Consider the following 15,250-nt stretch of genomic DNA (forward strand, 5'->3'; position numbering starts at 1 on the left):
GCGAAATCGGTCTATAGTTGTCGAGAGAGTCAGGATCAAGAGTAGTCTTCTTCAGCAGGGGCGTGACATGAGCACGCTTGAAGATGTCTGGGACAATGCCAGTTACAAGGGAAGAGTTAATGATCTTGGCGATGATGTCTGCAAATCTCTCCGGGGCCGCTTTCACCATCCACGTTGGAACAGGGTCAAGGGCACACGACTTGCAGGGTGAGCTTTTGATGATTCTAGAAACCTCGACTGATGATACGAGTTGGAAGGAGAGCCATGTAGAGGAAGGAGGGTGGGAAGTTTCATGAGCTGTTCCACTGGCAGAGAAGTTGGATAGCACATTGCGGATGTTGGATATCTTCTCATGAAAGAAGTCACTAAACATGTTGGCAAGATCTGCTTCACTATCATAGATGGTAGGTAACCTTTTTGATTTTGATCTTCCTAGGAGCTCATTAACCAGACGAAACAGAAGCTTTTGATCACCGTCACAGTCCTTTATCTTCTGCTTGATATGATCTTTCTTGGCTACAGATGCCATATCAGTGAAGATATTTCGTTGCTTTGTAAACTCTTTGCGATCCACAGGGAGTCCTGATTTACGCCAGCGTCTTTCTGCCCTCCTTACATGCTGTTTCTGTTGCCGCAAGCCACCTGTGTACCACGGCACTGGCTCACGTTCAGGTACACGTACAGTTTTCATTGGGGCATGCTTTTCCAAAGTACATTTGATTGTGGCATTATAACAGTCGGCAAGATCATTAGCATCAGCTTTGTCCCAAAAATCCTTCTGATTCAGAGCTGTTTCAATATCGTCGAGGAAGGAAGGAATGTCAACTGAGCGCAGTTTACGAAATTTCCTGTCACATTTCTTGTGAGAAGACTCCTCAAGTCTACAGCAGAAATGAACAGCTGCATGGTCAGAGATAAACGATCCGATCGAAACGTCCTTTGGATCCAGGAGCTTATAAGAACACTTGATTATAATGAGATCCAGGATATGACCTGCCATGTGAGTTGACTGATTTACGAGCTGAATACAGTTGCAGTCATTCAAAAGATTGGCGAACTGGGCAGCTTCCGGATTGTCCAGATTATCCATGTGAATGTTGAAGTCCCCCATAATGATGAAATTATCCTGCCTAGTGACCAGATCTTCCAGATAAGGGGTGAAATCAGTTAAGAACTGATGCCTGGAGAGTCCATTCTGCGTAGAGGGTGGAGGTCTATAGACTGCGACCAGAAGCGTTGACAAACTAGCAGCCCTAAGATCGAACTCGGCACATTCAAAGCTTTCACATTTCTGAGGAGGTCGCAGCTTGATGCTTATGTGACTTTTAGCTACAATACCAAGACCACCACCACGACCATTTCTGGGCACTGAGATGAAGCTGTAGCCATCAGGGTCTGGAAGTAACTGTCGAGGGGTGACTTCATCTCCATCCGTCAGCCAGGTTTCAGTAATTACTAAGACATCAATGTCATGATCGAGGAGAAATGTTTGAATGAGAGCAGCTTTGTTGCAAACTGAACGTGCATTTAGAACAGCGCATTTTGCAATGGCAAGAGGCTGAGCATTCACTGATCTACCCCGATTTATATCTTTAGGAGGTATATCTTCTTCGCTTGTTGATGCTGCGTGTCTCTGTTTTCGTCTCCCACCCCTTACGCCTCGATGTCTCCTAATCCGCTTCCATCTTCCCCTTTTTTTGAGTGAAGACAAGGGAAGTGTCTGAACATCAAACGTGAAATGATCTCCATCCTTATTCAGTAAACAAGATATTCGGCTTGGGTCTGGATTGAGACGCAGAAGAAAGTCACGATCATATACAATATGGCTTCCCATCAATGTGTGGTAACTTGCAGTTATAACAGAGAGCTGCTTCACGGATGCAGTCAGTACATGGTTCACACAGTACAGCTGATTGACAGACAGAAGCAGAGCCAAGATCCAGACAATGGGAAGAATGGGGGATAAACTGATTAAGTCCATGTTGCTGAAGTCACTGCAGCACTAGTGAAAGAACAGGTCCCATTCATGACGAGGATGAGTGAACTTGGATAATGTCCATATACATGCACAGTGAAGGCTGACACTCAGCTAGTATGGCTACTGCAAGCCTGAAGCCAAGAAGGTCAGAAGTTGTTCTGACTGATAAGTCCACAGAAACATGAAACCAATCGTCGAAAAATGTCTAGCAAGTTCCATGTGCCACAACAAAGAGACTGATAGCAATTCTACTCCAGCAACTCTAGTAGAAACAGGTAGAATACATGATCTTGGAGAGAGCAGACAAGGGGGCAGCCTGTTAGGCGCCACTCACTGCCATGAAATTAGTCCGAAAGTAGCATTTTTATAGTTGAACCAAAATCACAATTCGCAGAATTAGTATCCTATGACAGTACGATGCATCTTTAGATCCGCTTTTTTGAATTTGTGATGTATGCTATGATTTTGTAATTGTTTAATCTATGCACGGTTTTATGCAGGTCGCAGTATAAGAGCTACTCCTCGTTTGCAGTTGAAGTGTTTCTTCCTTCTTTCTTCTTCTTGAGATAGACATTGTTTATGCATGGTACGTTGTGTTTGAAACTATAAAACGCATGTTGCACATGAAGGTCATATTATATGCACTATGCCTAATGCGTTTAGGGGTGCTCTCATCTTACTTGGACACTATCATTATCATATCTGTATACGTAAGATGAGTGATATTGGGCATCTGGGGCGTTTGACATTATAATGAGTAATTGATTGTGCGCAGCAAAACCTATTTAGCTTTCGTTCATTTTATATACTCGGGAATATCCTCTCCTTCCCACTCTCTCTCTCCCTCTTTCGCTATATCTTTCTCTCAACCATTTTTATAAGATGCTTTTATGACATAAATATATATATATATATATATATATATATATATATGTGTATATATATATAACTACATATATATATATATATATATATATAGAGTGTGAGAAGGGGTATCGACCATTTACACACTTTTTTCACACTCTTTTCACACTATATATATATATATATATATGTATATATATGTCTACATATATATATATATATATATATATGTATATACATATGAAGACCTGAATATAAGAATGGTCCAAGTCCAATTTTTGGCCAAATTCAGTTTGACATGGGAAATTGTAGCTTATGCATGGACTCATCTTGTGCATAAATGATAAATCCTAATTACCCCCGGAAGTGCCTTAAATGAATGAGTTAAATCTTATATGAATGGAAAAATGAAGGACTTGGGTCATTCTTACATTCATATTATAGCGCCCTGTCTCATCCTTCTCTCATCTCTATAGCAGAGTGTCATGTATAAATATGATTTGAAGAACGACCCAAGTCCACATGATTCAAAGAATGACCCAAGTCCATCACACAAAATGGCCTCTCCACAATTAACGTAAATGTTAATTGTCAAATGAATATATGTTCTAATTTGTATATACAATGTTGCCTTCCCATCACAGTTAAATAGAATATCATCGGACAAATAAAAAAGATATGAAGTTTCTTAAAGTTTACTCGGAAATGGTCTTCCATGGACTTGGGTCGTTCCTATGTTCAGATACTCATGTATATATATATATCTATATCTATCTATATATATATATATATATATATATATATTAAATCACACATATATACCAAAAATAGATATATGAGTACTTTTTTTCTCTGTCTCTCTCTTTCCCCTTTCCTCTTTCTTATTTATCGTTGTGCATTCGTATGTAAATCTATATCCTGCTGATTTAACATAAAGCCCTTTACTTCTTTGCATCAGCCTGGCTGTTGTCGTACTTCCGTTTTAAGTTTGACTTTAAAAAAAAAAACTCTCTTTAGGATATATCTGTCACCATTATCTCACTTAAATCGTTGGTGAATGAACACGGTCTGTACTCATGTATCGAAGTCAATGGGTCATCACAGCAATCTCTGAAATCCAATCGAATGATCTCATACCCTGAGTAATCACGATGCTTTTACTTCTGTTGGATCACCTACACCTCAAGAAGAAAGATTTGGATAACATTCTCACAGTTCTATATGAATATTACATTGACTACCTAAGATGTATTTCACCTGTACTCATAAGTAAAATTAAAGGTATTAAAATAAAGCTATTTACCGTGCATGTTCCATTGACGTATGAACGTTTCACACTTTAAATGTTAATGTTAATATACGTGACCTATATGGGTATAAGTATGTGTATGCGGCATGTGAAAGGGGCATAAAATGTAATCACAACAAATCAAAAAAAAAACATGAATTGCTTCTTTATGAATTTGCTGATTGTAATTATTCTTTATTGCAAAAATAACAAACATTCAACAATAATCATCATTATCTAAATCGTATCAGCTGATTATGATAGTCGAATGAGAGTTGATAGCAGGTTTATACAAGATTACTGAGGTTACGTCTTCAGATTTTCTTTCACTCCAGATGTCCAGTTCATATTCCCACTTCAACGGGTACAAAATTCTGCCGCAAGACTTGTCTCCCTCTCCAGGAAATCCGAGCCCATAACTCCAATCCTCCGTTCTCTCCCCTGGCTTCCCATACATCACCGCATATCTTTTAAAGTTCTTTTGCTTACGTACAAAATTTTGAATGGGCAAGCCCCCAGGAATCTCGCAGATCTTGTTTCTTTACGTTCCATTACTTCCTCAAGATCCCTCTATTCATCCTCCACAATGCAATTGACTCCTGGACCACGTACTTCCACAAAATACGGTGATCGTGCTTTTTCTACAATTGCCCCTTCTCTCTGGAATTCTCTACTGGCCTATATACATCAAGCCACTTCCGTTAATAAGTTTAAGACTTTGCTGAAGACTTATCTTTTAAGTAGATAGTCCTTTGGAATGGTCCAGTTGTGGGTCGGTCGATGGAAGTGCACACTGATTTTGATTTTCATTATTTATCGTAATTATACACTGTATTTATTTCATTTTTTTTGGTATTTTTGTATTATTCTGGTATAAATATTAATTTTTCCGGTAAACTGTGCGCTTAGAAACATCTGTATTAAGCGCCTTATAAATGTATTGCATTATTGTTATAAGCTGTTCGTCAAAAGAGCTTTACTTGATTAAAAAGAAACAACCAGAAACACAGAGTAAAGGAATAAAGAAACGAATATTTTGGCAGCATTTACGATAAAATGGAATTCTACATGACTTGTCATTCCTTAAAAGGGCATTTTATAGGTACTGAACTATTAAAAACTTACCGTACTTAATCTTACTATACAATACATCACAATCACAAAAGGCAGTGCAGGGGCGACTTACTATCATAGATGTCTAGTAACCCAAATCAAACATACAAATGGAATTACTGAAGCTGCTGCCATGATGGGTATATAAGTACATAAGAAAAAATATGTATCTCTTCTTGGAGTTACTGATTGTGATTTTTTTTATTGCAAAAATTATAAATATTTTCACAACAGTGAACAGACCGCGTACCATGTCCAGATCAGAATCTTACCAGCTGATTTTGATAATCGAATGAGAGTTGATACAAGCTACAGGATTACTGATAGGGTATGTCAACAAACTTGTCACTATAGAAAATTCTAATATATCCAGATGTCCATTTCAAGAAAAGAGTTTTACGCGATTAAACACACACACACACACACACACAGAGTAAGAGAATAAAGAAACTTATATTTCAGTGGCATTCACAATAATATGGAATTCTATATGACTTTTCATTCCTTAAAAGGTGGAAAGTGCAATTCTGTGGGCACTTCACAGGTATTGAACTGCGATCTATAATACCGTATTTGTATCTTATAATGCAATACGCCACAATTACAAAATACAATTTAAAGGTAACTCGGCATCACGGATGAATAATAGTCCAAGTCGGTCATACAAATGAAATCACTACAGCTGTAGCCATGATGGGTAACTTTGACAAACAATAACTATATATACCTATATGTCTATGTAATATGATATGAGGCATTAATACAGACATTCAATTCAGCAACCAGCAAACGGTACTGAATAGGGTTAGTAGTTTTTCTCATAGATGATAAACACTCTAATTCTTGTCAACTCTCTACGAACTAATGGTATACATTGAGTAGAAATGTCTGGTTAAGAAAACTCTTGAGCTCCTGGGTAAGCATAGTACACAAAAAGTTGGGGATTATAGGAAATGTCTTAGGAATACTAAACTAGCGCTGCGCCAAAGGTTCAAACTTTAATTCAATTAAAGAAAACATCCTTACAAATGAATACTCTCGAATTTCATCCTGATTTTCTATCGGGACCATAAATTCATGTACTATACCTTAAGGGGAAGTATATCTTTAAGGTATTTGATCCCTTCATTAAAACTATATGCTCTTGCCCACTTTATCTAACGTCTGCGTGTTTTTCATCAACCTGTTCTATTCAGTGATAATTGCTTACTCGTTGATATCATCATGTAATCTGTATATAAAAAACGCAAGCAACATACGTTGCAAAAGTTTGTGGAAAGTATAATATCTTGTTGGTGGAAATCTATGTTTGTTTTTTCCAAGAGCTGCAGTGGCAGACAAAGATAAGATATCACGTTTTCAGGAGGGGAAACGGTTAGACGAATATTGCGTTTCGTTCTAAAATCATCGAGTCGTGAATAATGCGTATACTTATGCTCAATGCCATTGTGTGTCTGACGTGAGCTTGAAAATCATACCATTTAGGTGTTCTAACAAAAGGTCGCAGGGTACCCAGGTGTCTTTTCGGGTGCATCATCAGTGGCGGGCTCGTCTCCGGCATCCCCTGGAGTATCTCCTGTAGGACTGCTGAGTAAACGGACCGTAACACTGGGAGGAACGGTGGCTGCAGTGTTAGTGGGAGGTCCCGTCACTGCTGGCGACGCCGGTTGACCATTTGGATACGGCACGTAGAAGAGCCTCTGAGGAACCTCCACACCGTTGCTGCTCGGCGCGGACATGATTGCAGCATAACTGGGCGGCGGTGCCGAGTAGGGAGGTGCGCCTTGCCTTGGGTAGTTTCCACCGCCACCGCGGGCCGCTGCCGTGTCGGTGGCAGCGGTAGGATTACCGCTGACGGAAAACACGGTTGGTGACTGACGTCGTCGCGTCTGGCTGGATGCCGAGCACACAGTTCCGATGATAGTGAGGATGATCGTGAAGCCAAATGCTGAACACACGACGATAACCCCAATCAGCCATCCAGCCATGCCTTCTTCTTCGTAAGGTGGATCTGCACACGGCAGCGATAAAACAGAAGAAAGCTAGCATTACAAGAATGAATTGGTACTCATAATGGTGACCATCATCAATGGCATGGTATGCTTTCGCATTGTTCCCTTTTAAGCCTTCGAACGGGTCTTGATACGTAGCAAATCTCACGGTTAAGATATTATGCATGTACTATTCATTATTTGGGACATAAAGGCAGACACATATTCGAAGGCTACCACCAGTATGGTAAGGTAAACCTTTGAATGAATGCCTGCAAAGCAAGGGATTCTTACCAACAGAGTAAGAGCAATGGACTCCGATGTCCTCACTGTGGTGGCAATCGTTTTCTCCCCAAGGCCTGTGGTAACACGACGACAGTGACCACTCGTATCCGTCGCAAGTCACATCATCAAGGTGGATAGGCCCCCTCCCTTCACCGTAGTACATATTAGCAAAGGCGACGCTAGAGTAGCCAAGCTGGCGACAGACGACCTCTGCCTCGTTTTCACCCCAGCCGTCATCGCACACAGTGCCCCACTCACTGTTATGATAGATCTCCACTCGACCACGGTCCGAGGAACTTCCGTCAACGAGACGGACGTCGCCCTCGGTGTCTACGGCGATGACATTGTTCGTGGAGAAAATTCAAGTTGTGACAAGATGTGAAATATCAAACATGAGTCAAAGTTTGCAGCTGCTTGATGGATAAACTTACTCTGACATGAAAGAAGGATATGACGAGGTAAAGCGTAATCCCATAATATAAATCGTCGTGCGCATAACAGAATGTTGTTAACGCACTCCCCTGCGCATGGCAGAATATTGTTTATGAGCGCACTCCCACAGCCTAGCAACAATGTGTCATGTGCGGGGAAGCGCGTTAACGACAATCTGCCATGCGCACGTCGAAATAATAATGATAATAATAATAATAATAATAATAATAATAATAATAATAATAATAAGGTCTTATTTACCCAGGGTAGCCTCTTCAGTGTCGCCACTGCTCTACCAGAGGGCCCTGCTATTATTATTACCCTAGCGTTGCCAGGTACCCATTTATACACCTGGGTCGAGAGGGACATTGTGGGTAAAAACATCTTGTCCAAGGATGTAAGCACTGGGCAGGATTCGAACTCACGGTCCTCCGTTCGGGAGTCGGGAGTCTTATCCACTATGCCACAGCGCCCCCTTTGAAATATGAAAATCATTCAAAGTGTATGTACCTTTGAAATATGAAAATCTTTCAAAGGTACATTAAGAAAACGTTACCTATAACTTACAAATGCATAGAAATTGTAAGATTTTGATTTGATGATCTTTCTGAATCTTAATTCACTTGGTAGCGACAGGTCTTTAGCCATTAGCATTTTGGAAGTGGGCAAATGGTTGTCGGTGGTCGGCAACCAGATATTGTCAGGCTGATGTTTACAATGCTACATCGAAAACTTCTGTTCAGCAACATATTTTGGGGGCTTGCAATGGACCATGAAATTGTCACCATCCTGCTTGCTCGGTCGGCAACCAGTTGCAAACCAATTGCATATTAAAGAAAAAAATCTGATTAAATGGTCGCCAAATGGTTTTCGACCAGATTACAAGTGTAATATTCATGCTACTGAAAAACCTTTTTGAGGTTGTATAAGTCCAAAAACAACCGAAAAGCGCTATCCAACCTGTCGTCAATGGTTTGCAAATATTATGGTCGGCAACCGGTCGGTAATCGGTCAACATCCGGTCGCTAATTAAAAATCTTGGGGCCCGGTCGCGGATTGCATGCCGATATTTTGATTGTTGCTTTTTTTTTCAATACTTTAGTTGTTGGAAGTCGGCGATCAGTCCTCACTTATTCTCTAAGAATATAGGCTAGATACCTCTGATATTTCTGCGCGCCGCACCATTTCTTTGTTGTTATTGTATGGAATCAAAGGGATTTCTGATACTATGACAGGGTCAAGATGTAGGTACAGCAAGTATTACTTATAAACATGAAGTGTGTGAGGCAGAGTCAATTCCAAGGGATATCCCTATTTTTGTATTCATTGAATCATTTTGAATTGGTAGAAATGTCAGTACATGACGTACGTCAATTTCAGGTAAAAATTCATCTCAAAACAAGAGCCATAGGTGATTAATGAATAGTCACCTTCTCGCGTTGTCTTCACAAAACGAGACATGTTTCAACAAGTGACCCTCACGCTTCCATACTCACCATAGCTGTACGTGCTGCACCGCACACCGACATCCTCGCTGTGCCCACAGTTGTTCGAGCCCCAGGGCTCGTGGGAACAATACGACAGACGAGATTCAGTGCCCACACAGCGGACGTCATCTAAATGGATGGGGCCTGTTCCGGCCTCGAAAGACTCGCTGAAGTAGATAACATCTCCAAACCCGAGTTGTCTACAAACAACTTCTGCCTCATCCTGGCCCCATCCGTCGTCGCACACAGTACCCCATTCGTTGTTGTGGTAGATCTCAACTCGTCCGCGGCCAGACCAACTGCTGCCAGCGAGACGAAGATCGCCTTCTTCCGCTGTATAATGTTGGAGTAGAATATGAATTGAGTACGGCATGTAATTTCAGGGGTAAGTTGGGACTTAGATAAGAACTCCCTATATTTTTTAATACACATTTCATTTAATGTGGTCGAATGCTTTTTAACTTTTCAAAGTAAGCCGGAGTAAATCTAGCTTGTATCGATTCAACCTCAATTTACGCATAAAGAGCAATTAATTGTATTGCATGCCAACTTACCGTTAGCGGTGGTGGTGGAGGGCAATGTCGTAGAGGGTGGAATCGTCGTAGTAGACTCTACTTCAGAATAGGAACATGCTATATCCACTTGATAATACCCGGGGCAATAGTCGTAGTCAACCAACACGATGTTGCCACAGTCCGAAAGCTCGTCTTCATTACCAGAACAGCTTATGTTTGATAAGTAGAACGGCACCGATCCATAGCCGTAGGACAATAGGTCCACCTCCTGATACCTAAGTTGGCGGCATGCGACCTTTGAATTGTTGAAGGTCCATCCAGCCTTACAAATACTACCCCAGGAGTTCCTGTGGTAGATTTCCAGTATCCCGTTGGACGACTTCGTTCCTTTAACAAGTCGAAGTTCCCCTTCTTCAGCTGGATTACGGTATATGCAAAAATAACATCAAGAAAAATGTTGCAACATCCTCTCCGAAATGGCTATATGAATTACAATGGAAAATATGTAACTACATTCTGAAAGCTTGGCAACTATTAATTGTCGAGCGATAACTGAAATGCATTATGCGCCTTGATTGGAAACAAAATAGGGGGCAAAAGTCAGTTTCCATTGTGGACATTCTGAAATTTGGGTTGCAATCGGGGACGATAATTTGCAAAGAGCTGATCTACGCATGTACGAGAAGGAAATGCTAAATACGTTACAATGCCAGCCCAATATACCGGGGAGCGCCAAAGCTAGTAAAGACAGCAAGAACCGACACGTGCAGTATATTCAGGGATCCACCTCCCTGGTTATACTCGAGTATTGTGCGGTATATCATTTCTTCTTCTTCTTCTTCTTTTTTTTATTGGGGGGGGGGGGCGGGGTGCTTCTATTAACAAAAAAAATCACCACTATACAGCGGCCGTAAGATCTCTCTTCTTGTGATTTCATTTAATTCAATTTGATTGTTATTTGCATGGTACAAATAATCAACGAAATCATTGTGACAGAGAACAGAGATATGATAAGAGAAAAAAAATCAAAGTACCATATAGGAGGATCTCCAATAAGCCAGGCTTAATATTAGGACCTCATTAACTTTACCTCACGGCATACACAGTGGCGTATCTAGGGGGGGGGGGGGGGGGCAAGGGGGGCACGTGCCCCGGGCGCCACTCCCCGGGGGCGCAAAAAAACGAAGAAGAAGAAGAAAAAAAAAGGAAAAAAAAACGAAGAAGAAGAAAAAAAAAGAAAAAAAAAAGAGAAGAAGAAGAAGAAGAAGAAAAAAAAAAAAAACTCGCCCGGAAAAGGGGGGGGGCAGAAAACCAAATCAAACAAGACCAAAAAAAAAATGATGCCGCCGACAAAATGACAATGTTTATTGTGTTCACACAAGAATTCCATGTTCTGTAAGTAAGCTGAAGTACAAAAATTTTCGGCTCGCTCGATGCGCTCGCTCGCCAAAATTTATATAAAAAAGAAGGTAAGAACAAAACGTGATGATGACATGGACAAAATGACAATGTCTATTGTGTTCACACATGTCACTTTATATTTAGCAGGCAAATGTTTCACGGAGCAGCGGCTGCCATTTCTTTCGTTCTGAAGCGATCGCCAATTGGATCAAAAGAAGGCGCCAACGGTTTCGAACATACGGGGGGGGGGGGGGTTGGGGGCGCAGAAAAACCCCCAAACAACCCAAAACAAACAAGATAAGAACAAAACGTAATGATGACGCGGATATATACAAATTTCGGCTCACTCGCTCGTACTAATTTAGAGTATTTTTTAAAGTCTTCAGTTTGGGTCGTCACTATATCTCGTAAGAATTGTAAGATTTAATAAGCAAAAAGTGACAAGAATTTCATGTTTTGTAATAGTCCATGAGCCAAATCTGAAAAAGCCCTTATTTTTCGATTTGGTTGCACCCCCGGAGGGCCCAAGATTTCTTGTTTCCAAAAGATAGGTACAAGTCTGTAGTTCATGGAAATGACATTTTTTACCTTGATCTCTTGATCGTTACCATGGCAACGCAGTTGATCTATCACAACCTTTGGTAGTGTGTGCCATTTCAGTGTCAAATCAAGAAATTGGGTTAAATAGTTCAAAGTTTATTTTTTATGAACATATTCTTAGCATATAAGTAGTATTTTGTAAGAATGTAGGTTTAATAAATTTCTTGAAAAATAATTGGTTTAAATGAACATGAGTGTTGCATTATGGGTACTGATGCCGTTTGAATGTCATGTGACTCTTTTCATTGTAAGTCATATCAATGCATTGTCAAAATTTTAGTAAATGTTATTCTATATTGGCATTATTCAATTAAAATGGACAAAATTCGTTATAACGGAGCATATTCATAAAGAATAGTGTCTAATGACTTCAATTTCCCCATATTGAGGCAGACTACCGGTTTGTTACCATGGCAACTGAAATCATGTAAAGAGCATAAAAACGTGATTCTGCCTACACAAAGCTCCAGTAAGGGCAATAATGTCTGTGAAGTGTACAGTCTTAAAACCAAAACTTCATTAAAGATTGATTGTCCCAATAAAGGACCAAATTGATTGACCTATGAACAATTAAATATTTTTGTCAGGTCAGTGTGCAGTGTCATGTCTAGGCCATTCTCAAGGTCATTCTCAAGGTCAATCTCAAGGTCATGCTCAAGGTCATATGGTACAGTGACATCCTGCAGCTTTATATCATGGTATGTAATAAACACTGCAAAGAAAATAAAAAAATATAAGATATACCAAGCAATGCTGAAGGAGCACCATGACATCAAAAAATAAGTTTTCAGATCATTAGAAAAGCGCCCTCTTTTGTCCAAATATGAAATAATACTTCTACATCTGAAGGAAACAAAGATGGCGGAAATGGCGGAAATATTTCTTTGATGGCATGATCCAGGTGTAAGTTGTTTTTGTCATAAGGGAGAAAGCTAACCAGCTGATACACCCCGAACAGAGAGCATTGATTACAATAGGTAAGTGTTCACAAAAGTTACAATATTTAGAACTAGAAAACCAAGATCTTGAAAGATTAGTCCCATATATTAATTTTCATGTAAGTTATATGAACTTTCATTAAAGGCTAAAGCGTAGTCTTTGTTAAATCTCTGTTTGTCCAAGCTATTAAAAAGGAAATCACTTGTTCGGATTAGGAGCATTGGCATTGTGACAAATAGATAACGATAGTTAGAGTAAAATCATTATATCTGTATATCATCAAGATTAGGTGAAGAATATGGACCAATGCAAGAATTAGGTTCAAACCTGTTTTTTTTTTATTTAGACCAAAATGTTAAATCAGGACCAAGATCACGATCACGTTATGAGCTGATGAATAAATATGTTATCAATACTACGATTATTGGTCTTTGCTAGTGAACAAAACCTTTTACCCTATCCTAATATTATAAGGACTGTACAGTACTGGTTGAGATGGGGATTCATGTTTTGAACATTGTTAAGTGAGATAATGACAAACCTCTTATGAAATATGAAAGAGCATGTAATTCTAAGAAGGATTCAACGTTTATTTGATGAAAATTGGTTTTTAAATGGCTGAGATATTCAAAATAGTGATAATGATAAAAGTCGACAGGCCACAACTTTATTAGGATCTCTTTGTTTCACCCTGTTATTGGATATATCAGCCATTTCAAAACCGATTTTCATCAAATAAACTTTTGATACCCTTTAGAATTGCATGCTCTTTGACATCTCATAGAGTGGTTTCTGAATATCTCGCAAAACGTTAAAAGCTAAATCCTCACCTCGACCAGAACTGTACACACCCTTTAAGATTTAGAATATGATTAAGAACATCATAAGGTTCAGGCACATATTAGATTAGTATCAGGAATAAGACTTAGTGACCTAGACTGAGTCTAAGATAAAATATCAGGACCAAGATTATGGAAATGCCATGATCATAATTAAACAAAACAAAAGAAAAACCCAGTCAATGTTGGTCAAAATAAACGCTGAACAAAGTGGGAAAATACCGGATTTAAGATGATAAAATTTGACATAAAGCAAAACATTCTCATATTTAAGAACAAAGTCAGTATGATTTAAACCAAAAGGAAGACCTGGGGGGGGGGGGTGTTTCATCAACGAGTTCGTCGGAGGTTTTCACCGACAAATTTGCTATCAGCCAATCAGACGCAAGGATTTCAGTAGCTTTTAACAGTTGTCAGTGTAAATCACTGACAACAACTGACAAGTTTCATGAAACGGTCCCCAGATCTAGATCAAGGGCGCAATGGACATAGTGATCACTACGTAGTCCAAGCTACTTCTAGATTCCATGGCACAAGGTTGGCAAAGGGCCCATTGTGCCACCTCCGTGTATTTTCGTTCTTTTTCAAGCGATTGCTCTAAAATTTGGCGCAGATGTAAAACAAGTCATGACCTAAATTTGGTTCCATAAGAAATTTCAATGGTGATATGGTGACCTTCAGATATTCATTATCTGAAGGTTGCCATGTGCGGGCGCTATTTCATAAAACGTGCCACAAAGTAGTGAAAATGTAGACTATAACAATGATTTACATTAAAAAAATTGTTTTAGCCAAAAAATATATATTTTTTTTAAACTGTCAAACAAAAATATACAGGATTTTCATTTCCATCGAAAACCTTTATTTCCATAAGCTCTTCCTTTAAATCACTTTCATAACATCTCAGGGAATATTTCATTTAAAGTATCTTTTTTTAATTTGCACTTTATGTCACGTTTTATATCACCAGTAGACGCTTAATTTATATTATAAACTTGTTTGTGTATGGACTCTTTTTTTCAGATATGGATGCCTTTTCACTTAATGTATCCCACCAGCCGGTCAAGTGGTCAGTTGTGAGTGAGAGTACTTCTCCATCTATTCACGATGGACCACTACCTGAAAAGCAAACAACTAGAGCTAGCATTGCTCCAAGAGATCTCAGGAAATGTATCGTTTGCCAAGCAATGACCTATGTCAAGTCACACTCAGGTAGTAAGGTGGCAGAGACTCTTATAACTTGCCAATCTCAGGAGGTTGCCGAAAACATCCAAAGAGCCGCAGAAGTCAGAGAAGATGAAGAACTCCTACTAGCCATCAGAGATCTCACAATCACGCACATCAGATACCATAAGAGTTATCACAAACGCTTCACGAAGCGCAAATCCTTGGAACGCTTGGCTCAGAAGAACGATGCTCACATTACAAGCTCATATGATGCTGCATTTGATGCCTTAAAGGAATACATCAATACTGAAATAATTAAGGATATGAAGGTAATGCAGATGGCTGATCTTC

The 15,250-nt window shown here is 39.6% G+C and overlaps 1 protein-coding gene across 1 annotated transcript in view; it reads right to left on the reverse strand.

Annotated features, from left to right (window-relative positions):
* Positions 1 to 4,289: 4,289 nt before the first annotated feature.
* Positions 4,290 to 15,250, reverse strand: part of LOC139741897 (scavenger receptor cysteine-rich domain-containing group B protein-like) — a 31,810-nt gene continuing 20,849 nt past the window's right edge. Inside the window, exons 4-7 of the mRNA XM_071652471.1 lie at positions 9,993 to 10,370; positions 9,448 to 9,771; positions 7,529 to 7,849; positions 4,290 to 7,254 (exon numbers count right to left, since the gene is read on the reverse strand). Coding sequence (XP_071508572.1) covers positions 6,734 to 7,254; positions 7,529 to 7,849; positions 9,448 to 9,771; positions 9,993 to 10,370 — 1,544 coding nt within the window. The 3' untranslated portion in view covers positions 4,290 to 6,733. The remainder of the gene's footprint in view (positions 7,255 to 7,528; positions 7,850 to 9,447; positions 9,772 to 9,992; positions 10,371 to 15,250) is intronic.

Source organism: Diadema antillarum, unplaced genomic scaffold (genome assembly GCF_040938485.1).
Source record: "Diadema antillarum isolate AM-2024a unplaced genomic scaffold, OU_Dant_1.0 seq00000962_RagTag, whole genome shotgun sequence".
NCBI lineage: Eukaryota > Metazoa > Echinodermata > Echinoidea > Diadematoida > Diadematidae > Diadema > Diadema antillarum.